Source organism: Zingiber officinale, chromosome 7A, assembly GCF_018446385.1.
Source record: "Zingiber officinale cultivar Zhangliang chromosome 7A, Zo_v1.1, whole genome shotgun sequence".
Classification (NCBI taxonomy): Eukaryota; Viridiplantae; Streptophyta; class Magnoliopsida; order Zingiberales; family Zingiberaceae; genus Zingiber; species Zingiber officinale.
In genome coordinates this window covers 115,587,737-115,608,783 of record NC_055998.1, presented here as the reverse complement: position 1 = coordinate 115,608,783, position 21,047 = coordinate 115,587,737, and the positions used below count along the sequence as shown (strand labels likewise).

The 21,047-nt window shown below is 38.3% G+C and overlaps 4 protein-coding genes across 6 annotated transcripts; 3 read left to right on the top strand and 1 right to left on the bottom strand.

Annotated features, from left to right (window-relative positions):
• Positions 1 to 2,904: 2,904 nt before the first annotated feature.
• LOC121999631 (homeobox-leucine zipper protein HAT5-like) lies at positions 2,905 to 4,671 on the top strand. The gene is made up of 4 exons (XM_042554286.1): positions 2,905 to 3,030; positions 3,097 to 3,216; positions 3,536 to 3,775; positions 4,041 to 4,671. Exons 1-4 carry the CDS (start codon positions 2,905 to 2,907, stop codon positions 4,431 to 4,433), a joined length of 879 nt encoding a protein of 292 aa, XP_042410220.1. The 3' UTR covers positions 4,434 to 4,671.
• A 650-nt stretch (positions 4,672 to 5,321) lies between these two features.
• On the bottom strand, positions 5,322 to 8,339 carry LOC122002122. 3 transcript variants are annotated; one of them, XM_042557188.1, is made up of 3 exons: positions 8,004 to 8,339; positions 7,206 to 7,772; positions 5,322 to 5,957 (listed from the first exon to the last, which is right to left on the bottom strand). In XM_042557188.1, exons 2-3 carry the CDS (start codon positions 7,657 to 7,659, stop codon positions 5,917 to 5,919), a joined length of 495 nt encoding a protein of 164 aa, XP_042413122.1. In that variant the 5' UTR covers positions 7,660 to 7,772; positions 8,004 to 8,339; the 3' UTR covers positions 5,322 to 5,916. The 3 variants fall into 3 exon arrangements, with proteins under 3 accessions (XP_042413122.1, XP_042413124.1, XP_042413123.1); XM_042557190.1 differs by having other exon boundaries at positions 8,197 to 8,330; XM_042557189.1 differs by having other exon boundaries at positions 7,206 to 8,339.
• A 1,025-nt stretch (positions 8,340 to 9,364) lies between these two features.
• On the top strand, positions 9,365 to 18,974 carry LOC122002120. Its single transcript, XM_042557186.1, has 2 exons — positions 9,365 to 10,108; positions 18,698 to 18,974. The coding sequence occupies exon 1, from the start codon at positions 9,457 to 9,459 to the stop codon at positions 10,105 to 10,107; it is 651 nt and encodes a 216-aa protein (XP_042413120.1). The 5' UTR covers positions 9,365 to 9,456; the 3' UTR covers position 10,108; positions 18,698 to 18,974.
• Positions 18,975 to 19,098: 124 nt separating this feature from the next.
• Positions 19,099 to 20,734, top strand: LOC122002121. Its single transcript, XM_042557187.1, has 3 exons — positions 19,099 to 20,253; positions 20,329 to 20,444; positions 20,554 to 20,734. The coding sequence occupies exons 1-3, from the start codon at positions 19,998 to 20,000 to the stop codon at positions 20,656 to 20,658; spliced, it is 477 nt and encodes a 158-aa protein (XP_042413121.1). The 5' UTR covers positions 19,099 to 19,997; the 3' UTR covers positions 20,659 to 20,734.
• The last annotated feature ends 313 nt before the right edge of the window (positions 20,735 to 21,047 follow it).

Sequence of the window (21,047 nt, the reverse complement as noted above, 5' to 3'; positions counted from 1 at the left end):
CCCATCATATATTCTCTCTCCTTATTTTCTCTCTCTTCATTCTCTTCTATCACACTTTCTCTCCCATTATACATTTTCTACTTATTTTTTCATCATACTTTCTCTCTCATCATACTTTCTCTCTCAGCATACTCTCTCTCCTCATTTTCTCTCATCACACTTTCTCTCTTTAATTCTCTCTCATCACACACTCTCTTTATTTTCTCTAATCACACTTTTTCTCTAAGCACACTTTCTCTCTCATTATATTTTCTCTCTCCCAGTCTGGCATTTTCTCTCATCACACTTTCTCTCTCTTCACTTTTCCCATCATTCTTTCTCTCTCCTCACTTTTTCATTTTCTCTCATAATACTTTCTCGCTCTCTTCATTTTTTCCATCACTCTTTCTCTCTCAGCATATTTTCTCTCTCCTCAGTCTCTTATTTTCTCTCATCATACTTTCTCTCTCTTCATTTTTTCCATCACTCTTTCTCTCTCATCATACTTTCTCTCTCCTCACTCTTTCATTTTCTCTCATAATACTTTCTCTCTCTTTATTTTTTCCCATCACTCTTTCTCTCTCATCATACTTTTTCTCTTCTCAATCTCTCCTATCATGCACTTTCTCCTCATTTTCTCTGATCATACTTTCTCTCTCTTCATTTTTTCCCAACACACTTTCTCTCTCATCATTTTCTCTCATCATATGTTTCTCTCACATTCAACTTTCTCTCCCATCTAATTTTTTCTCTTATTTTCCTGTAAGGGTAAAATAAGACATTTAGGTTCATTCCGATTGAAAATATTTAACTAACCAAACATCATTTTTAAGAATGATACTCAAGCTCATACCTATTCTCATTCCATAATACTATGATATCCATTCCCATTCCGATTCCTAGGAGAGAACCAAACGCCCCCTAAGACTTTTTCCACCTAGCTTCACTCATTAGGATTTCCTCATTGTCTAATTTCACTTACTAAGACTTTTTCCACCTATTTTGCTCACCAGGGTTTTTTCATTGTCTGACTTCACTCGCTAAGACTTTTCCCACTTGACTTCAATCACCAAGGTTTCCTCATTGTCTAGTTTCACTCATTAGGATTTTCCAATTATCTGACTTCTCTCATCACCAGGACTTTCCACACCAAATGTCCGGTCCTTCAGTTAGTTTCTTCTTCTGTCATGATCCAATTAGTTTTTCTTCTTCTACCAATCATCCCATTAGTTTTGCCCTTGCCTAAACTCCAGTTAAGACTTTTCTAATTAAGTATCCAATCAATCTTGACATACTTGACTACTTTTTTCACATCAAACTGGTCAGCTTTTGACCAGTGGAAAATTATACTAACAATATATCAAATGGACAATTAAACTTACAATCTTCATATATTGTCAAACATCAAAACTTAAATTTAAATTAAATTAATTAACTTTAATCCGAAAATCATTACACTAATACTAGAGAAAACCAATATCTGAGACACTTAGATTTGAATTCAATAGCATAAACAAAACATAATCTAAATACTTTCAACTTTGACCTACTTTTCATATATATATATATATGAAAAGTACGTCAAGGTTGCGTGAAATTGTCCCTGGTTGAAAGTATTATATATATATATATGAAAAGTACGTCAAGGTTGCGTGAAATTGTCCTTGGTTGAAAGTATTTAGATTATGTTTTGTTTATGCATTTACGAAAATTGAGTACGTGATTTAAGTAATACTAAACTTCTCAAGTGATTCAGTAAACTGCCACTTAAAATTAAAAAAAAGAATCTAAATACTTTCAACCAGATCTTCGTATTCCATCCCGAATCTAATTAACAACATTTTTTCTTGTTTTGGCAAAAACTTTTTTTGCCATATTTGATTGAATCAGTGCTTATTATAAATTCTTGGCGCAGGCGCAGTCGTCTTTATCGTATTAATAAATGCCATAGCATCTGTAAATTATGGCTTCCAAAAATATCTTAAATGAGACACTAGGCCATTAATGCTGATGAGGAACTTGTTTAGTGTTGATGATAAGTGTAGATGGATGTAGATAACTGATAATATTCTTCAATCATTGAAGGGCCCTCAGCAAATTTATTATGTTTGTTTTGCACGTAACTGAAGTGTTTTAAAATAAAGTAAAAAATATATATTTGTTTATGCCTGGATGTGCATCTTACTCATCATATCACAATAAAAAGTGTTATTTTATAATTTTGAAAAAGGGAAAAAGAAAATATCTCAACACTTTCCCTCAATTACTTTTAATTTTTATAAAGTATTTCGCGATAAAAAAAAGTTTAAAGCACTTTTATGAGAGATTTAACCACTCTTCGTAGGCAATTTGGTCTCCCAATAAGGGTAATTCCGTCATTTCATAGATCTGCCCTCTATAAATTCCCGCCCCTTCCACTGTCGCGCTTTTTCAGATAAACCCAGAGTTTTCAGAAATACTCCGCAGCCGAGCTCTTCTCTCGCCGGAATCTCAAGTTCCGGCGATGCCCCGGGAAAGCTCGCTGTCCAGATCGCTTCTTCCTTTACCTCATTCTACTGTTTGGTTCTCTGCCGCAAGGAAGTGGTGTTGTAAGCTCTCTTCTTCTTCTTCTTCTTCTTCTTCTTCTTTTCCTTGCACGTGAGGGCTGTGGTGTCTCGGATCGCTACCCGGATGATGGGGTTTTCTCTCTACCCCATGAAAACTTCGACCCCTCTTCTGTGGAGTACCAGCTTCTTCCGACACAAGATTATCTCAATCATCGTCTTCTTCTTCTTCTTTTAAACCGATCTACTCCGATCGATCTCCAGATCGGCAATCGAGAGATAAAGAGTACCGTAAGAGTCTATCTAGAACGAGTAAATAGGAAAGGATACGTACTTGGGAAACTAGATCTGACCATCGGCCCGCTCCGATTCAGTTCAGAGGATGGATTCCGGCCGTCTGTTCTTCGATTCGCCTTCGACTTCCTCCTCCCGCAGCCGCTTGATCCTCTTGGGCAGCGCCAAGTCGGACTTCCAAGGTACTAATTACACCAATCCTTTGTCGAATTGCGTTTGTATCCGAATTCCAGCACATGATTTCGAGTGTTCTATGTTAGGATTTCAAGGGCTGAGGTAGGCGGTTGCGGGATCGACGGAGGCGAGCGGGGCGTTCAAGATCCGGCCTTTCTTCACGTCGAAGTACGAGATTTACGAGGGGTTTCCGTCGGAGAAGAAGCGGCGCCTTACGTCGGAGCAGGTAAGCAGTGCACTCCGACGAAACCCTGTTTTTGTACATAGTTTAACTCCCTTCCTTGCCATTCGAAAATAATGTGGGCCCATGAGGAAGGGTCCCATACACGCAATGATGTGAATTTGTTGCCTTCTAGGCTCTAATCTAATTGATGAACTCACAAGTAATTACAAAAACATATATTTCCCAGTGATAAATGCTAGAGTAAAAACAACAAACATATTTTCATGTTTCGGAAAGTTCTTTTGTGTAACTTTACTTTCAGTTCTTCCATTCCATAAAAATTATTATTGTTTGATCGATCACATATGAAGTCGCAAAATAGATACGCATGCTGGAGCGGAGCTTTGAGGAGGAGAACAAGCTGGAGCCGGAGCGGAAGAGCGAGTTGGCCAATAAATTGGGGTTGCAACCGAGGCAGGTGGCCGTGTGGTTCCAGAACCGGCGAGCACGGTGGAAGAACAAACAAGTGGAACGTGACCTCGATCTTCTCAAGGCCTCTTACGATGCTCTCCTCATTGATCATGATGCCCTTATCAAGGACAACGAACACTTGCGTTCTCAGGTGAACTGCTTTCCCTGTTCTAGTTTAACGAAGATAAAATAATAAGATCGAGTCCCAATTTCCCCCACCTCTGATATTGCCACAGATGAGAGAACGAACTGATACCATGTTAAAAAGAAGAGAGAATTTAATTCAACCCAAAATGCTAAGAAATTACTTAGGTGAATGAAGTTTTTACCTTTTCCTTCCCACTACTTTCATATGTAATCCTAAATATTCGAAAGTGCAACACGGAGTCTAAATCGTTCATTGTATGTCTTTGAAGGTGAACTTACTGCTCGAAAAGCTGCAAGAAATTGAGAAGGGGGCATCTGAACCGAGCAGACTGAACCCGGCTGATCAGGCAGCCTCCTCCACTGATGATCTTCTAATGCCCCTGAGCAGCCACCAGAAGGTGGAGGACCTTCTGAGCACAGGGAGCGGTGGAAATGCATCTGCCGGCAAACCAGAGTCTCGTCTCCCTGTGGAGCCTTTACTCCTGGAGTCAGGGGGCCACCACGCCGGCATCCATTGTGAGGACGACATGAACGATAAGGGGTACAATCGCTGTCGCGATGGCGTCTTCACAGGACACCACCATAAACTGCTGCAGCAGCAACATGAGGCAGCGCTGCTGATTCAGTGGTTGGATCGTGTCGAAAGTACTCTCCTCCACTAAGAAATTGGAACCAGAAAAAAAAATTAAAATCAAAATGCAGTGCTCTACTGTCACTTCATCTTCTTTGTTTAAGTTTAATGTTGGTAAGTCAACTAGCTGTTGGACGTGTCTAAGTAGTTGTAAGGTACGGTGCCATGCGACCAGCGTATAAGACTGGATGGTTGTTCTGTATTTAGTGTTCTCTGGCTCTTTGCTTCGCCAATACACCTCTTGCAAACCTGATGCTTGATTTTTAGTCCCTTTTTTTCATCATTGTAAAGAGTAAAAGAGATTGTGTAGACTATACTAGTTAGGAATTACAGGCTGACTTAGATAGTTGAGAGTAGAGAAAGGATCAAGAATTTTTTATTTGTTTTTTATATTTTCTTCTTCAGACTTTTCCTTTATTCTGGTTTTATTCATATAGAAAATAAAACCAGAATGAATTGGAACTAATCGGATGGGAGGATCAGAGCTATCCTTGACAGATGACCTTCAACCTTTTTGAGGTGTTGCTGTTAAGAACAGGAAACTGTCCACACAGAATTGGAAACAAAAAATCATGTCGCTGTTTAGGAACACATGGCTTGTTTACACAAATCATGCAGAACCACATGTGTTACTTTCCCATTTAATCTTCCAGTTGAGAGATATGACTAGATGTGGTTCTCAATCCACGCAATTAAGCTCAAGAGACTCCTGCTGCCTTACTGCACGCAATTATGAGACGCATATCTCTTACTAACTTGCAATTGTTCTTAAAATTGCTTGGAATTATGTTGAAAGAGTTCAAGTGGACAAAACAAGTTCTACACTTTTGAGAAGCTATAAGTTGACTGTCCACCAAAACTAGACTACAAATGCATAAATTCATGTTAAACTAAAGCTTCTCAGAAGAAAAAACAAACAAATTCGACAATAAAAGAAACCTTGAAGTAATAAGAATTCAATCTTACAGGGAGGTGAAGCTTGGCCTTCCTAAAGCATATTCTATTTACAACTAAATTTGCAAAGGATAGCAGGTATTCACATTGGTGTTTTAAGTCATATTTACAAGCTTTATGTACATTTTGCAATGGTCGAAATCCTCAACTGGATGCAGAAAATAAGGGGATAAAAGAATGAAACAATTCCTAACTTCACCAGCCCCCTTGCAAAATAATCTCAAGCTTCACAAGGTTGCAAAGCTGTTACCGGACAATTCCTACTTTCAACTATCGCAATGTAAAATGAATTGTACCTTATCAAAAGTTTGAAGCTGTTTGTCTGAATTAACTTCTCTGATCATCTTTGTGGGGTAAGAAACAATTTCCTTCCAAAACATCATCACCAAGCAAATGTTCTCTAGTAGGAAATTTATGCACCAAGAAAACCCATTGCTTCATGATTCTACTTCTTTCAAACTGAAATTTTGTTTTTTGTTTTCCCTTTTTCTGAGTTTATGGTCTTTACTAAGAAGTCACAAAGCCAAGCTGCGTAATAGTATTTACAAAGTCAGGCGCCTTCAAAGGGAAGAAAGCCATTCTTCCATACGCTTGTAGCCATCTGTGCCAGTAAAAACAAGAGTGAGCTAATAATAGTATAAAGTTCAAGAGATCAATTTTGTAGCATTGTAAGAGTCACGAAAGGAAAGATCAAGCAAATGTTGTGGAAAATCAATTACAAATAACTAGTTGTGATTGATATTACAAACAAACTGGACCAGCCAGCTGAACCTGGAATCAGAATCCAATCTAGTTTGGGTTGAAACAGAAAATGCATACCTGTTGAACTGGGTTTTTAAAGCAGTGACTACGTTCTAGCAACAAATATGATCATCGTGTTAAAGAAGAATATCTGGTAAAAATAAACGATAAACTATTGTCTGTGTCCACAGAGCAAGGAAGAAAGAAATCAGGAAATCCAGCTACTTCCAGCAAGAAGAATACAGCAACAGATCCAATTTAGAAGTGATACATAATGAGCTCACATCATGCCCGATAAAAGGAGCTAAAAATCAGTTACTGAACATTGGCTTCTGATAGATGATAATAAATAGCCAAAAACATTGATGCGACAGGACCATAAACTTGACATTCAGACTACACAGCAGGAGTGATACATAATGAGCTGATACCAAGTCCAACAAGATATGCTAAGAATCAGTTACTAGCCATTGGCTTATATCGGCTGATCTAAGCATAATAATGAATAGCAAAGGACCTTCAACAAGTGAGCGATACACTTGAGGATTGAGACATTTAGACTACACAGCAGGAGTGAGAATTATAGCCATGTTTACTATAAAAATTTATCAAGAATCACCAAGGTAAATATAGCTAAGTCATAACAGCTATAGGTTGTTAACTTCATAGCTCGACATGCCATCTGAAGATTGTAACAAAATAGATAGTAGCTTATTACCAAGATGATAAACAAGATTGAATCCTTGGAACAGGAACATGAAGAAACCTTCTTTATAGCCCTACTGTTATTCACATCAAACGAAATTGAACAATGACCAGCTGAGAGTCACACAATCGACATATAAGCCAAACTATGTCTTGTAATATAGAACTAAAATAGAGCATATCAAAGGATACAAACTAAAAAAAGAACATGCTGAATAACTTCTTAGCAAAAGGAAATAAGAAAATAGCAATTCATATGTACCAAAATGTAAATATAAATCAACTAAGCTAGAAGAAATACAAACGCAATCAAAGGAATGAGATCTAAAGGTAAACAGTCTAGTCAAAGCAACATGGAAAAAAGAGATAATGTATGTGAAAGAAGAAACACTAGTTTTCTTACCAGAAAGATCATCCTCAACATAATTGATTGCTCCCAGGACATGAGATCTGGAGTTCTTTGCCTCCACAGAGCAACCACGTCCGTAACACCGTACCAAGACTGAGAAGCTGTTCTCCATTTCAGAATCGTTCTGAAACTCAGGGCCATGAGGTTCCAACCACCCAATAGACCAATCAGAATCATCAGACTCCGACCCTGACATGCATCCACCATCTGATGGCACAAGAACAATATCATACTCCTTATCGATCCGCCGTTCTTCACGGCTTTGCCACCTTTTCTTAACTCTTCTTGAATTTGACCTTGCCCTAGGTCCACTGACTGGCGGAAACCTCAAGCAATCCAGTTCCTTGGATCCAGAGGGGAAATCAGAAGTGTTGAGTGGTGAATTGGGGGATTCCTGATCTTTCCCGCCCCAAATCCAGAAAGAAAAACGTTTAAAAGCCATAGACATCTATGTTACAGGGGGAAAGGCCCAAATTTGGTGGAATCGCCCCACAAAACTTGCTCTCAGAACGATCTCGATACAGGAAAGCGATCGAGATAAGAATATCCCTTTCGAATCCGCTGAAACAATTAAAAAAAAAAAAATCAACCCACTGGTCAAACGAGCAACTTTTCCTTGACAGATTAAATTCGTCCTAGTTCTACCACAGGTAAAAGATTGTTCAACGAAAAATTAGCCAAAAAAACCATCTTTTCATTCAACATCCCTCTAATATCATAACAAATTGAAAAGAAATATCACACACACAAAAAAAAAAAAAAAAAAATCAATACTGGTCAAAACGAGCATACCTATGAATCCACGATGTACCGAATGGTCCAATAAAGAAAATTTCTTGTCGAATTGCTACAAAATCGAATTATTTTCCGACCTTAACTCCACAAACTCGCAAAAGAAGCGTCCGGGATAAGAGATCCCATTAAAAAAAAAAGGAGAAGTTCCAGTCTGCCGATAAAAAATCTCAGTCACAAAGAAGATAACAACCGACGAGACGATCGGATCCAGCAGTTCTCAGACCATCGCGGCCGAGCGAGTGAGATCGGGAGGCGCCGGCGAGAAAAGCAAAAACGGCGTAAACCAGCGGTCCCGATGGGGTCGAGCTTCCCCATCATCGCCTTCATCGCCTTCCTCTTTTATAGCCCTCGGGCCATTGCTTCAAGATTCACGTTCCCACAGATCGACGATCTCCGCGTGATTTGCGGTGACAGATCACTCGAGGAACAACAGCTTATACAGGGATCTTATGCGACGGAACATCCATCGTACGATCTAGATATCTACGGCCGATCCGGCGTCGCTCGTCAGTTCCAGTTGGGTACCACGGCGCGTCCAATCATTTTCTATTTTGGGGACCAATCTGAAATAGAGGTGGTGGCTTCTGGCTTGGAGGGTTTTCACTTTTCTTATTCTTATGAGCTGTTTAGCTATTCTTATGACCTCTTTACTTATTTACTAATTAAGCAAAGCAAAGTTTTGAGAAATCAAATGATGTTTTCTTTATTTTTTATTAGATCGTTCTCACTTAAAATAATAAATTCGACTAATAGGTTGCATGGCACCATGAATTCTTGCTAACCTAACTATTAAGAGGTCGCCATCCCTCACAAGTCACATGGAAGGTGACTCAATAATAGTTGTCAAAATTTGGTAGCATTTACACTGGTTTTGTTCATTTGATGCAAATCATGAACACGTGAAAAGACAAGGAAAAAAACTTGAAGTGGGATCCCAACCACCACGTTCTTAATAAGAGAGGAGGAGCATCATTAAAGTTATTGATCATGTGTTTATGACTTGGCTCTTTGTCATTTACTGTATGATGGTTTGAAAATTATACCTTGTTGGGTTCATAAAAGAGGTTTCATTTATAAATTTCATGTTTTCTTGGTGTTAAGGAGTTTTCACTAGCACTAGATTCAATCTAAACCGGACGAGCTAGAAACGGAAATCTGCGAATCTAGTGGGAGTGCCTGGCCCACCTCGAAGCACTATCCTCTTCAACCATTTCTCACCTCCGCCTCATACTCAAGTTGTTACCTTCGTTTCATTGGATGAGGAGTTCATCTCAATAGGTTTCTTTTCGAGTACTCTTTTGACACTCTACTCTCCTCTAGATTTACCAAGATATACAAATCAAATTTGGGGAGCAAAATTAATTTTTCTTTCTTTTCGTTTTTTTTGGTCGCTAGGAAGAAACTTTGAGAAGAGGCCGCGTCGAAGTGAGATCTGCTCTAGCGCGACGCGATGGCTCAGGGGCAGGGCGAATCGGAGGCGGCAGCGGCGGCGGCAGCAGAGGCAGTGACGGGACAGCAGCAGCAGCAAAAGGGTTACGCGGTGGAGTTGTACTTCGATCCGGCGCTGGAGAACCAGGTGCTGAAGGCGTGGAACGTCCTCGCCCGCCGCCAGATCAGCACCAAACTCATCGAGATCTCCGCCCGCCCCCATCTCACCCTTCTCTCCGTTCCTTCCCTCGATCCGCTCCGCCTCCAGCTCCCCATCCGAACCCTCGCCGCCCGCCTCGACCCCCTCCCCCTCTCCCTTTCATCCGTCGGCGCCTTCCCTTCCACCTCCCCCTCAGACGCCGGAAAAGGAGGAGGAGGCGTGCTATTCCTCGCCCCTACCCCATCCGCCGCCCTCCTCCACCTCCACTCCCAGGTGTGCGACGCCCTTCGCAAGGAAGGGATCGAACCGCCCGAGGAGTTCCGCCCTGATTCCTGGGTTCCACATTGCTCCGTCGCCCAGGATGTGCCACGGAACCGCATCGCTGACGCTTTCTGCATCCTTCGGGACCTCAAGCTGCCTGTCTCCGGGTACGCCATGGACATCGGGCTCGTCGAGTTCTCCCCTGTGCAGGAGATATTCTCCTTCCCTCTCGGAAGCAATTCTGAATCTTGAGGTATGCCAGCGTTACTTTTCCAACTAGGGCATCAAAATCGTATCTTGCATGATACATTCACAAATTCCCTGTCATGGAGAGTTAACTGATAAGTTCAGTGTCTTTTAGTAAAGTTTCTCCGATCTTTGAAACCACTTTAAAGTACCTCTTTGATGAGTTATTAAAATCCTATGAATTCACATCGCGTTCTAAAAAGCTTCCATTTGTTCATGTTTTCCATATTAACATGGATGTTCTATGTGTTTCAGTAAGACCTTTAGCTTCATTGTTTCATAAAGGTGGATATATTTGTGAAGTTTAGAACTTGACAATTATCATCGATCTTCTTGTTGTTAAAGTTTTCAGCATATAACGCTATTTTTTTCATGAATTCTGCATGTCCTTGTTCTGCATTGTGCTTGATTATACATATTTTTAAGTAGCATTTTTCTTTTTTGCTTCTAGAATGCTTTAAATGATCATAAAGGTTGATGGCATTATCCCTCTGCCTAGGGTTGCTAAGCATGCTTATGTTCTTATTGCATGATTTCGGTTCACCAACATTAAATTTCTTGACATGGAGGATAGATTGTGCACAAATTATCAATAAAGAAGATCAAACTACTAGATAATTATTTGGAGAGCCTCTCTAGATGTACAATCACCTGAAGCTGTAATGTTTGAATTGAAAAGAGTTCTAAGTCTGTCAATTAACTAATAGAACTAAGTGAGCAAATCTATGCTTAGAAGTCAGTTCATGAGACAATTCTCATTTTGGAGTCATGAACTGAAAAAAAGTCTTATAGCACTGCCTATTTCGTGTTTTATTCAACCATCAAGGCTGTTGGATACATTCAGTCTTAATGACCCTCTATGACTTCTAAACAATTTTCTAATGCTACGATTGGTCTTGATGAAAATTTGTTCCCTGTATGATTTTAAGTTATTTCCTTCACTAATGATGATTTGAAATCAGCCTAGTGAAAGCAATAATAGATACATGGAACTTAATCAATCATGCATCAATAACCGGATCTAGCTATCAGACATCAATAAGGCAAAACTGAAAACCGAAACAACAAATGAATGGGCTAACTTGAATCCATCGCTTCTTACTTGTTGCCCGAGTTCTTGCAAGCGCGGAATGATCTTGTGCAGGATTGGGCGACAACCTTAGGTCCTTCTTAATAGGTAAGAGAGGAGGAAGAAGAAGCTCAAGAAAACCCTCTTGATACAAGATCAAGATGATGCCAAAATTAGAAAGCTTTTTTCCTTATATACCAAGCTCATCATGCATGGACCATCTACCTTAAAGTCCATCCATCATTAATAGTTCATCAATGTTAATGAACCAAATTATTGGATCTATACATTGAATCTACATTCATTTAATCCAAAACCCTTTTATATGCAATCAAGCATTAGATCACTGAATTGGAGTTTAGTTCCTTAATGACAATTAATTGTGTGTTAATCAAGTGTAAGTCCATCTTATGGAGATTAAGTCCACCCATGTGGACTTAATCGGATTGAGTCCACCCATGTGGATTTAATCTTTCAATCTCCCACTTGGGCTATATTTGATTTCTTATACACCACACAACCCTTTAGTTGAGCTCAACATGCTAAAACTTTAGGAGTTAAATATCCCTTTAAACAATCTGGTCCATTAAATTAATTAATATATGACTAAAGAAGTCAGAGTTACTATAACTATAACAAGACCCAGTAATCATAGTTTTAATATCATTAACGACATAAATCAAATGTGGATGTGTAGTACATGAATGACACGGAATGCGATGCCCATTCTCAATAAGTCCTTACGACCCAAATCAGGTCCAAATTATATTTACCAAAATCTTATGCTAAATCACAGTGGTAAAACATGATTCATCCATATGACTTGTATATATAAAACCATATACAAAACCACAATAGTAAATAGAGTCTCACATCATATTTACAAAACTATATGCAAAATCACAATAGTAGATCATGATGTCCATATGTTCAGAGAGTTAAAACTTCATACACATGTAAAAACTTTAGGACGTACAATAAACTAAAAATACATGTGTTCATTAATATAGAGCATCACACAAATACAGATTCTTACAAAATGATTACTTCATCAAAAGGAAGAACCCCATATTCAACACATGATAATGAAACACCTTGGGTGACAAGCCTTTGGTGAGCTGATCCGTTAACATAGAATCTGCCCTTATATGCTCTATCATAATTTAATCATTCTGAACTCTTTTTTTAATTGTTAGAAACTTTATGTCGTTGTATTTAGATTTCAACGAACTGTCGTTGTTCTTAGAATATAATTCTGCAGTTTTATTAACAGTTGATCCTCAATGACTTGTCAATACCTCCAATGACCTGTGATAAGGCTTCACATCCATATCCCGTGGTTGGAAGCTTCGTAACATTTAATAAACTCTGCTTCCATAGTGGAATTAGCTATTAGCATTTGTTTGACGCTTTTCCATGATATAACTCCTCCTGCCAACATGAAGACATAATCTGAGATGGACCTTTTGCTATCTAAGCATCTAGCAAAATCGAAGTATGAATATCCAATGATCTCCAGATGACCTGATCCCTGGTGCATGTAATCCTTCATTCTTTACAAATACCACATAACCCTCTTTACAACTTTCCAATGCTCTGGTCCAGGTTACTCAAATATCTTCCCAACATCTCCACAATGTATGTAAGATCCGGACGTGTACATACCTGAGCATACATCAAACTCCTTACTGTCAATGCTTAGGGGAATTACTGCATTTCCTTAATCTCAAGTTCATGGCGTGAACATTGTTGCTAACTAAGTCTATCACCCTTTGATACAAGAGTGTCGCCAGGAGCACAATTCTTCATGTCAGACCAAATGAGCACCTTTTGTATATAGACTTTTTGTGATAGTCCAAGTGTGCAACTTGAATGATCACGAACAATTTGTATGCCTAAGACAAAGGATGTATCACCCAGGTCCTTCATTTCAAATTCACCGGATAGAAATGACTTAGTTTCTAGTAATAGAAACTTATCATTGTTTGCAAGCAATATATCATCCATATAGAAAACAAGTGTAATAAACTTGCTACTTAATTTACAAACACCAATCAATTGGATTCTCCTTGAAACCGTATGAAGAAACCACTTGATCAAACTTCCTGACTAAATGTCTGCTTTCAACTATAAATGAACTTTCTTAATTTACATACTAGGTGCTTTAAATCTCTCGATTTAAAGTTCTCCGGTTGCACCATGTATATAGTTTTCTCAATATTTCCATTGAGAAACACAGTCTTAATGTCCATTTGGTGTAGGTCTAGGTCATAATGAGCTACAAGTGTCATGATTACCTTAAGGGAGTCTTTCGTCGAAACCGGCGAAAAAGTCTCCTTATAATTAATGTCCTCTTTTTGAGTAAATCCCTTGGCGACTAGGTGTGCCTTATACTTTTCGATATTTTCATATGAATCTCATTTGGTTTTAAATATCCATTTACAACCAACAGGTTTCACACCTTTAGACAATTTGACAAGTTCCCAAACATCGTTGTCCGCCATAAACTTTATCTCTTCCCTGATGACATCGATCCATTTTTACAAATGAGGGTATTGCTTGACTTCTTGAAATGATGTGGGATTATCTCCCAACCCTATATTAAACTCATGCTCTTGGAGATATATATAATCACGAGACATCGTGAATAAACTCTCTCTAATGGATCTCCTTAGTAGCATTTGATCTTGAGATAGTTCGGAGTCATTCTCAACCGTGGAAGGAAATACCTCTATTTGATATGACATACCTTCCAATTGAATTAGAGGGGACATGGAAATATCAATGACCAACTGCCCCTTCTGGATCTGCAACTTCAATTGTATGTGGAATGGAAACCATTTCACTATCAGTTGTATAGTAGTTATCATATTAAGATCACCAATATTCGCCTCAAATGATATTTTCTTAACTTTAGTGCTTCGACTATCCTCAATAAATTGGTATTTCCCGTCTTGAAAAAGGATCTACTTAAAGGGTTGTAAAACTTGAAACCTCTTAAGTTTTTAGAGTATTATGCAAAATGACGGCTAACGATTCTTGAGTCCAATTTACTTTCGTTAGACCTATAAGGCCTAGCTTCAACTGAACAACCCAGACATGTAGATACCTAAAACTAGGCGTTCTACTTGTCCACAACTTGTATGGGGTTTTTGTTATCGCCATACTAGGAACAGAGTAAGTAAATCACAATCTTGAATGTCTCATCTCATAATGACTTCAGTATAGAAGACAATACAATCATACTTCTCACCATACCCTTTAGAGTCCGGTTTCGTCACTCGACTACACCATTCTGCTGAGTATTGCGCCACGATTCCACACTCTGTAAGGTAATCTGCAAATGACCCATGATTCATCAAATCTACCATAGTATTCACCACCACGGTCTGATCTTACGACCTTAATCTTTTTGTCAAGTTGATTTTCAACTTCGACTTTGAAGGTTTTAAACATGTCTAGGATTTTGCGACTTCTCATGAATAAGGTATGTGTATCTATATCAGGAATACTTATCTATGAAGCTTACAAAGTATGCTTGATCATTCAAGAACCCCTAGGGAATATATCCGTATATATAAGCTCTCATTCCATTACTCTGCCTTAAACCCTTTGGAGATATGCCCTAAACGCCAATGTCACAGCATGGATGAATTCTCATTTATCATACCACTCTTTACACCTCTACTATGCATCTCAATATTATCCGTATGAGTTTCAGTGCCCAATCTGTATAGTTTGTCTATTAACGAACCAGTGCCACACAAGATAGAATTTCGAAAAATACAAAACTTTTCATTTCCAAATGAACAAGTGCATCTAGATTTGTCCCAACATGAAATAAAAATTAAGTTCCGTCTAAAACGACACTACAAATGTATTTTTCAAATTCAAAAGTACATTGCTCCTTAAATAAACTCTAAAGACACCTATCGTCTCTACTTTTGTCTGCTTGCCAATTCTCGTATAGATGAATATTTCAGCAGCAATTGACATTCAACTCTTAAGGCAACCCTGCATAAGGTAACCCTGCATAGTTACACTTTTGTCAATAGTTACATCCATATCTATCCATCAAGTATTATAAGGTACAGTAGCTAGATTGACTTCTGAACTAACAAAGTTGGGAAGTATACATTTCTTGACACGTCAATTAATGTATTTGAGGCAATCCTTCTTTTTCTTTTTATAAAAAAAATAAATTGTGTTCGGATCTTGCTGCTTTTGCACCTTATTACCTGAAGCCCCAGTTATTGCAAATTGTTTATCTTTTATCTTTTCTCTTCTTCTAGTTCAAATACTGAGATGAGGGTGCAAAGTGAACACTATGAGTGCCATTTCTTAATCTCTCTTCTTCCTTTACAACACATTTAGTGTCCACTTCTCTTTTTGAGTGTTGTAACTTATCTTAAAGGCAGTTAACTATGTAGGCAAGGAGATTAGGATAAGGTTCACAATTACACTTTCATACATATCTAACTTTAGTATTTTAAGCCTTATAACCAAGTTTGACATCTCCACGATGTACTTTCTAATGTTACCCTTTCCGTTGTACCGCATGGACATTAACTTCGTGAGAAATGTAGTAGTTTCAACCTTTTCGTTTGAGGCGAATCGGTTTGCTAACTTCCTAATGAAGGTCTTAATATCTTTATTCTCAGTAATTGAACCTCTAAGTGATTCCGAAATAGACATCTTCATAATTATTAAACTCATGCGATTTGATCACTTTCACTTGTTAAAGATCACCTTTTGATCCGCAGTGGAATCACTAGTTAAAAGTGTAGGGCGATCATGCCTAAATATAAAGTCTAGATTTATGCAGCCAAACAATGCTGTTATATGCTCTTTCCATTGTCAAAGTTTATGCTAATAAGCATAGGGATGTTGTTCAAGTTAGCAGACATTGAGAGCACTACATAAATAAAAGCAAAAAACATAGCTTAATTCAACTAAACAAAGCATGTATCTTTATAGTTGTGTAGTAACATAATGCAACAAACAAAAGATGCAACTTTATGAGCATTAATTGAGATATCTAGTGCAACATTATATTAAGTCTTTGGACTAAATTGTTACTCTCTAAATAACTAATGATCACCTTCAGTTGTCACATAACTCACCTTCCTTTAAGCTGATGCATTATGCTCGTGTTACTTTATTCATGAGCTTCCTTAGTTAACTTATGTTGTCTAGCATTACTCACAATACTTCTAATCGACTACATAGTGCCTCTTCCTTTGTGCCGACACACTATGCCCATGACTTAGAAATTTAACTTAATTTGTGAGCTTCCGCCCCAAGTATGGATATACATCACTCTATGGTAATACTCCTAGCACCCCTAATAGTTTTTGCTTTGGCGATAGTATAAGTTCGACTAAGCAGAGCGAGGAAGAATTTAGGAGTCTCCATCTTCTTCCTCGCTTTGCTTAGTCGAGCTTGCAAGCGCTGAATGATCTTGTGCAGGATTGGGCGGCAACCTTAGTCCTTTATAACGGGGAAGAGAGGAGGAAGAAGAAGCTCAAGAAAACTTTTTTGATATAAGATCAAGATGATGCCCAAATTAGAGAGCTTCTTCCCTTATATACCAAACCCATCATGATCCCACCTTAAAGCACATCCATCATTGATATCCTATCAATGTTAATGAACCGGATTATTACATCTACACATTGAATCCACTTCCATTTAATCCAAAATTCCTTTATATGCAATCAAACATTAGATCACTTAATTGAGGTTTAGTTCTTTAATGACAATTAATTGTGTGCATGTTAATCAAGTGTAACCCCATCTTATAAAGATTAAGTCCACCCATGGGATTTAATCGGATTGAGTCCACCCATGTGGATTTAATCCTTCACCTAGATGATGCAGAACGATAACACTCTGGTACCAAATTGATGCAACACCAAATTGAACCCTCAAATGCCACACAAGATTGGATTGAAATTGATGGAGGAATAACTATCTCACAACAAGAAAGAGAACATCATAAAAAGACTAAGGAGAATTTTATTAATCAAAAATTGAAAAATAAGTAGAGATGACAATTCTTTTTTAGACTCAACACCTACCAAACAAATAAGAGTGTCAATTCAGGTGGGTCGGATTGGGTTGATTTTTTTTTTTAAATCCAACCCGAACTTGATCCGAACTCGAATTCAACCCGAAACCCCTAAACCAGAACCCGACCAATCCGAACCCAACCTGGATAACCTGAAAATCTGATTCAAAATTATTATTTTTTTGGCTATTTTTTCTTTAATTCTTCACTTTTATCTCAATACTCCATCATTATTATACTAACATTGATATTAATATACATAAAAACATCTTAATTTTCAAAATAAAATTTGATTTAACAAAAAAACCCCACTAAACCCTATATTTAGGTAAACCTGGGTCAACTCAACCTGAAAATTTTCAACCCGAAAATGCTCCAACCCGAAGCTGATTTTTTTTGGGTCGACTGAGGTTGGGTCGTCGGGTCGTTCATTTTTGACACCCCTACAAACAAGGAAAGAAATACCATTGAGAATGACAATAATCTCAATAAACTCTTACCAAACCAAAGAATACATATTAAATTACTACCAAATTATAAGATACCAATACCCAAGACAAGATTATTACCAAAGACAATTCCAAATCTCAAATTTGTTATTTCTTTCATATCACCTGAGTTGGTCAAAATTGATTGTTTCCGACTCATCAATTTTTGGGAAGATTTCTTCCTCTTTATTTTTTCGAGTCCCTTTCTTCACTGGATGATAAAAAGCGAAATCAGCCTAGGTTGGTTGACTCTGATTTGATCATGTGCATGGTGGCCATGAAATAGAGGGTGGAAAGATAAGTTAGACAAAGAAAGAAAACAAGTTTGGAAGAAACTAGGTTGGTGGAAGAAAGAACAGATGGACTTACACAGTTGTGACAACTGAATCTTTGAACCTAGGTGTTGGGGTGTGGGTTGGCATGCTATTTATGGAAGTCCCTTTCCTCTGGTTTTGTTGGTGTGTGGTTTGGCATAATGTTTACTTCTATTATATGACCCAAAATGTTTCCTTTTTCTGTTAAATAAATTCCATATTACAGTTCGCTGTGTGGTTAATCTATCATTTTTACCAAAACCAATAGTATTCCATCAGCTTGGCTTTGAAACTAATCTTGGGTTATCATGAATGCCTATCCACCCTGTGTAAACATCAGCCCTTTGTGTTACCTGTATTACAATGAATCTTGCATAATATTTACAAACTAACACAGTATGACACAAACATCTTCAAGATTTGTATGTTCCACGATGAAGATTGTTAAAAACTAGCGGTTGAGTTTTCAAGTCCTGGAATTGTGCTTTGCAAAACTTGACATGCTATTTATATGTTGTTTCATTTACTTGTTATCGAACAATCATTTGGGAATTTTCTTTTTTATCCTTGGGCTTTTATTACTTTTTATCTAATTTGTTGTTGGTACTCTAGTTCTGACGATTTATGAAAAATACTTACAAGTTGCTATTAGCAGGTAAACATTTGAAGGACATCGACAATTCGGGCAGGTAGAAAGAGCTGCGAGTACATCATTTTGGTGTTTACTTTTGTGGGGCTTATTCTTCTAATCCAGTATTTATTCAAGCCATAAAAATGAATAGGAATATTTGATCTTCTTGAATGATGTATGAAATGTTCAACTTATCTTGATTAGGTTTCCTGCAAGCATTTGTATGCCACTAACTTGGGGTCTTGTACCAGTTCTCTGTTTATACAATTTAGAGGCAATGATCAATTTGCTGTCTAAAATATAATCATTTCTTTATGCTGATGATAAAATAAATAAATATAGAGCACAAAATGTACTTTCACTGAATCTGAGAGTTATTTATTTCTTTGTAATGTTATGTCAAACACAGATATACAAGTTCATACAAAATTAAGGAAATTAATTTTTTTTAAACCTATAAACAATAACCTGAAATTATTCGTTGTAGTTAAAGAGTTTACATAAATAAAATTAACGAAAAGATTCATGGACTGGTTAGTCATTTTTTAAATAAAGAATAGCATTTCAGTTTATGTGAGAAGGCTAATAATTGTTCTTGGACTTCTATCAATGAAAGTCTACAAAATAGGGGTGGATACCATAAAAAAAAATATTTTAAACCGAAACTAAACTGAACAATTCAATCAAGATTCAAAATCGAATTGCTACTCAATATGATTTAATTTCTTGAATTGATGTGTTATTTTTTAGTAGTAAATTGACATGTTTTAGGTTTATTTTATGATCCTAAACCTAACAAAACTGGATTAACACTAAAATTCCTGAGCATCTTAATTATAATGTCAGACCAAGTCTTAGAGATGGAGACAATCACTGGTATAAAGATTCTCACAGATCTCTGTGCCGAGTTCCAGTGTGTTCTTTTGTCCTATTTTTCCCAAATGATTGTTTGTTCTTGAATTGGCCTCAACTTCGATTTGCTTCAGCTATTTTTCCCAATTGAATTGGCCTCCATTGTTCTTGAATTGTCCTATTTTGAGATCATATTGGATTCTAGATGATGAGATCATATTGCAATGTTTATGTTCTAATTCATCTCCTTCCTCCTCATCCATCACATTGCCAATTGGCTCGTTCTGCCTAATTTGTTCATATATTATAATCGCGTAAAGAGCTTTGAGCCAGTCTCTGCCTCCTTTCTCATTAAATAAGACAAGCAAAGCAGCGCAAGGCATGCAGCAGCTGCAGTCGGTCGAATGCTCCGTTCTTCCTTAGGCATGCAGTTTCCTCCGTCAGAAGAAGAGAAGCAGTAGGAGAAGGAGCGATGGGGAACTGCCAGACAGCGGCCGATGCGGCGGCGGTGGTGATCCAACACCCCGGAGGGAAGGTGGAGAGGCTGCACTGCCCGACGAGCGCCGCGGAGGTCATGAGGAGCAACCCGGGCCACCGTGTGGCCCTCGTCACGCTCTGCGCCCCGGCAGAGGAGCGGCAGGACGGCGGTCGGGTCACCAGGGTGAGGCTGCTCGGTGCCAAGGACGTGCTCCTGCTCGGCCGGGTTTACCGGCTGGTCACCTCCCAAGGTTCTTTCTTATTCATTTCTACACTTTTCAATTTTGTTTTTTCTTTCTCTTTCAAAAAATTATCTTCTTTGTCAGAAATCGCAAAGGCTCACGAGAAACTGAAGAAGAGCCGAGCTGAATTGGTGAGGAAGCAGGGACACGAACAACAGATAAGAGAAGGAACAGGAGAGGATTCAGAAACAAGATGTGAGGTACATGATGCTTTCTCAGCAGATTGGAAGTAGAACAAATCGGTCAAGTCAAGATCAAGCATTTCGAGTGTGTTTGTTTTTCTCACTATTCTGTTATTGAAATGAACAGATAGCAAAGCAAGAGAGGGGTGGGCAGAGAACCATCACAGAGGTTAAAGTGAGAGGGAGGCATTGGCGCCCTTCTCTTCAGATCATCTCAGAAATGTCGAGCTGATTGTGTGTTTACAGTGACCATGAACATATGAAAATATTGTTGTTGAGATGAAGACTTGTAATTTGAAGCATTTTATTGGAAGAAATGATTTATTTTCTGATGATTTGTGTGTTTTCGGTTGATTTAAATACTTCAAACATCTTCTTTTCAAAAATAGCTAAACGATATAATTCCCTTTGCCATTGATAATCGCATCAAACACGAGATTGTTAGCTTTTAATTACCAACAGCAGCCTTCTCACGTTGACTGATCGACCTCCCTTTCACAATGACGCGGGGCTTTTAGAAAGCGAGCGCCGCTAGCGCGACTCTGCCGAAGGCTGCCGCCGCAGCGGGGCTGCTCCGCTGTGCTCCTCGTTGCTCTCCCCGCCCGCTGGACCAGGCACGGA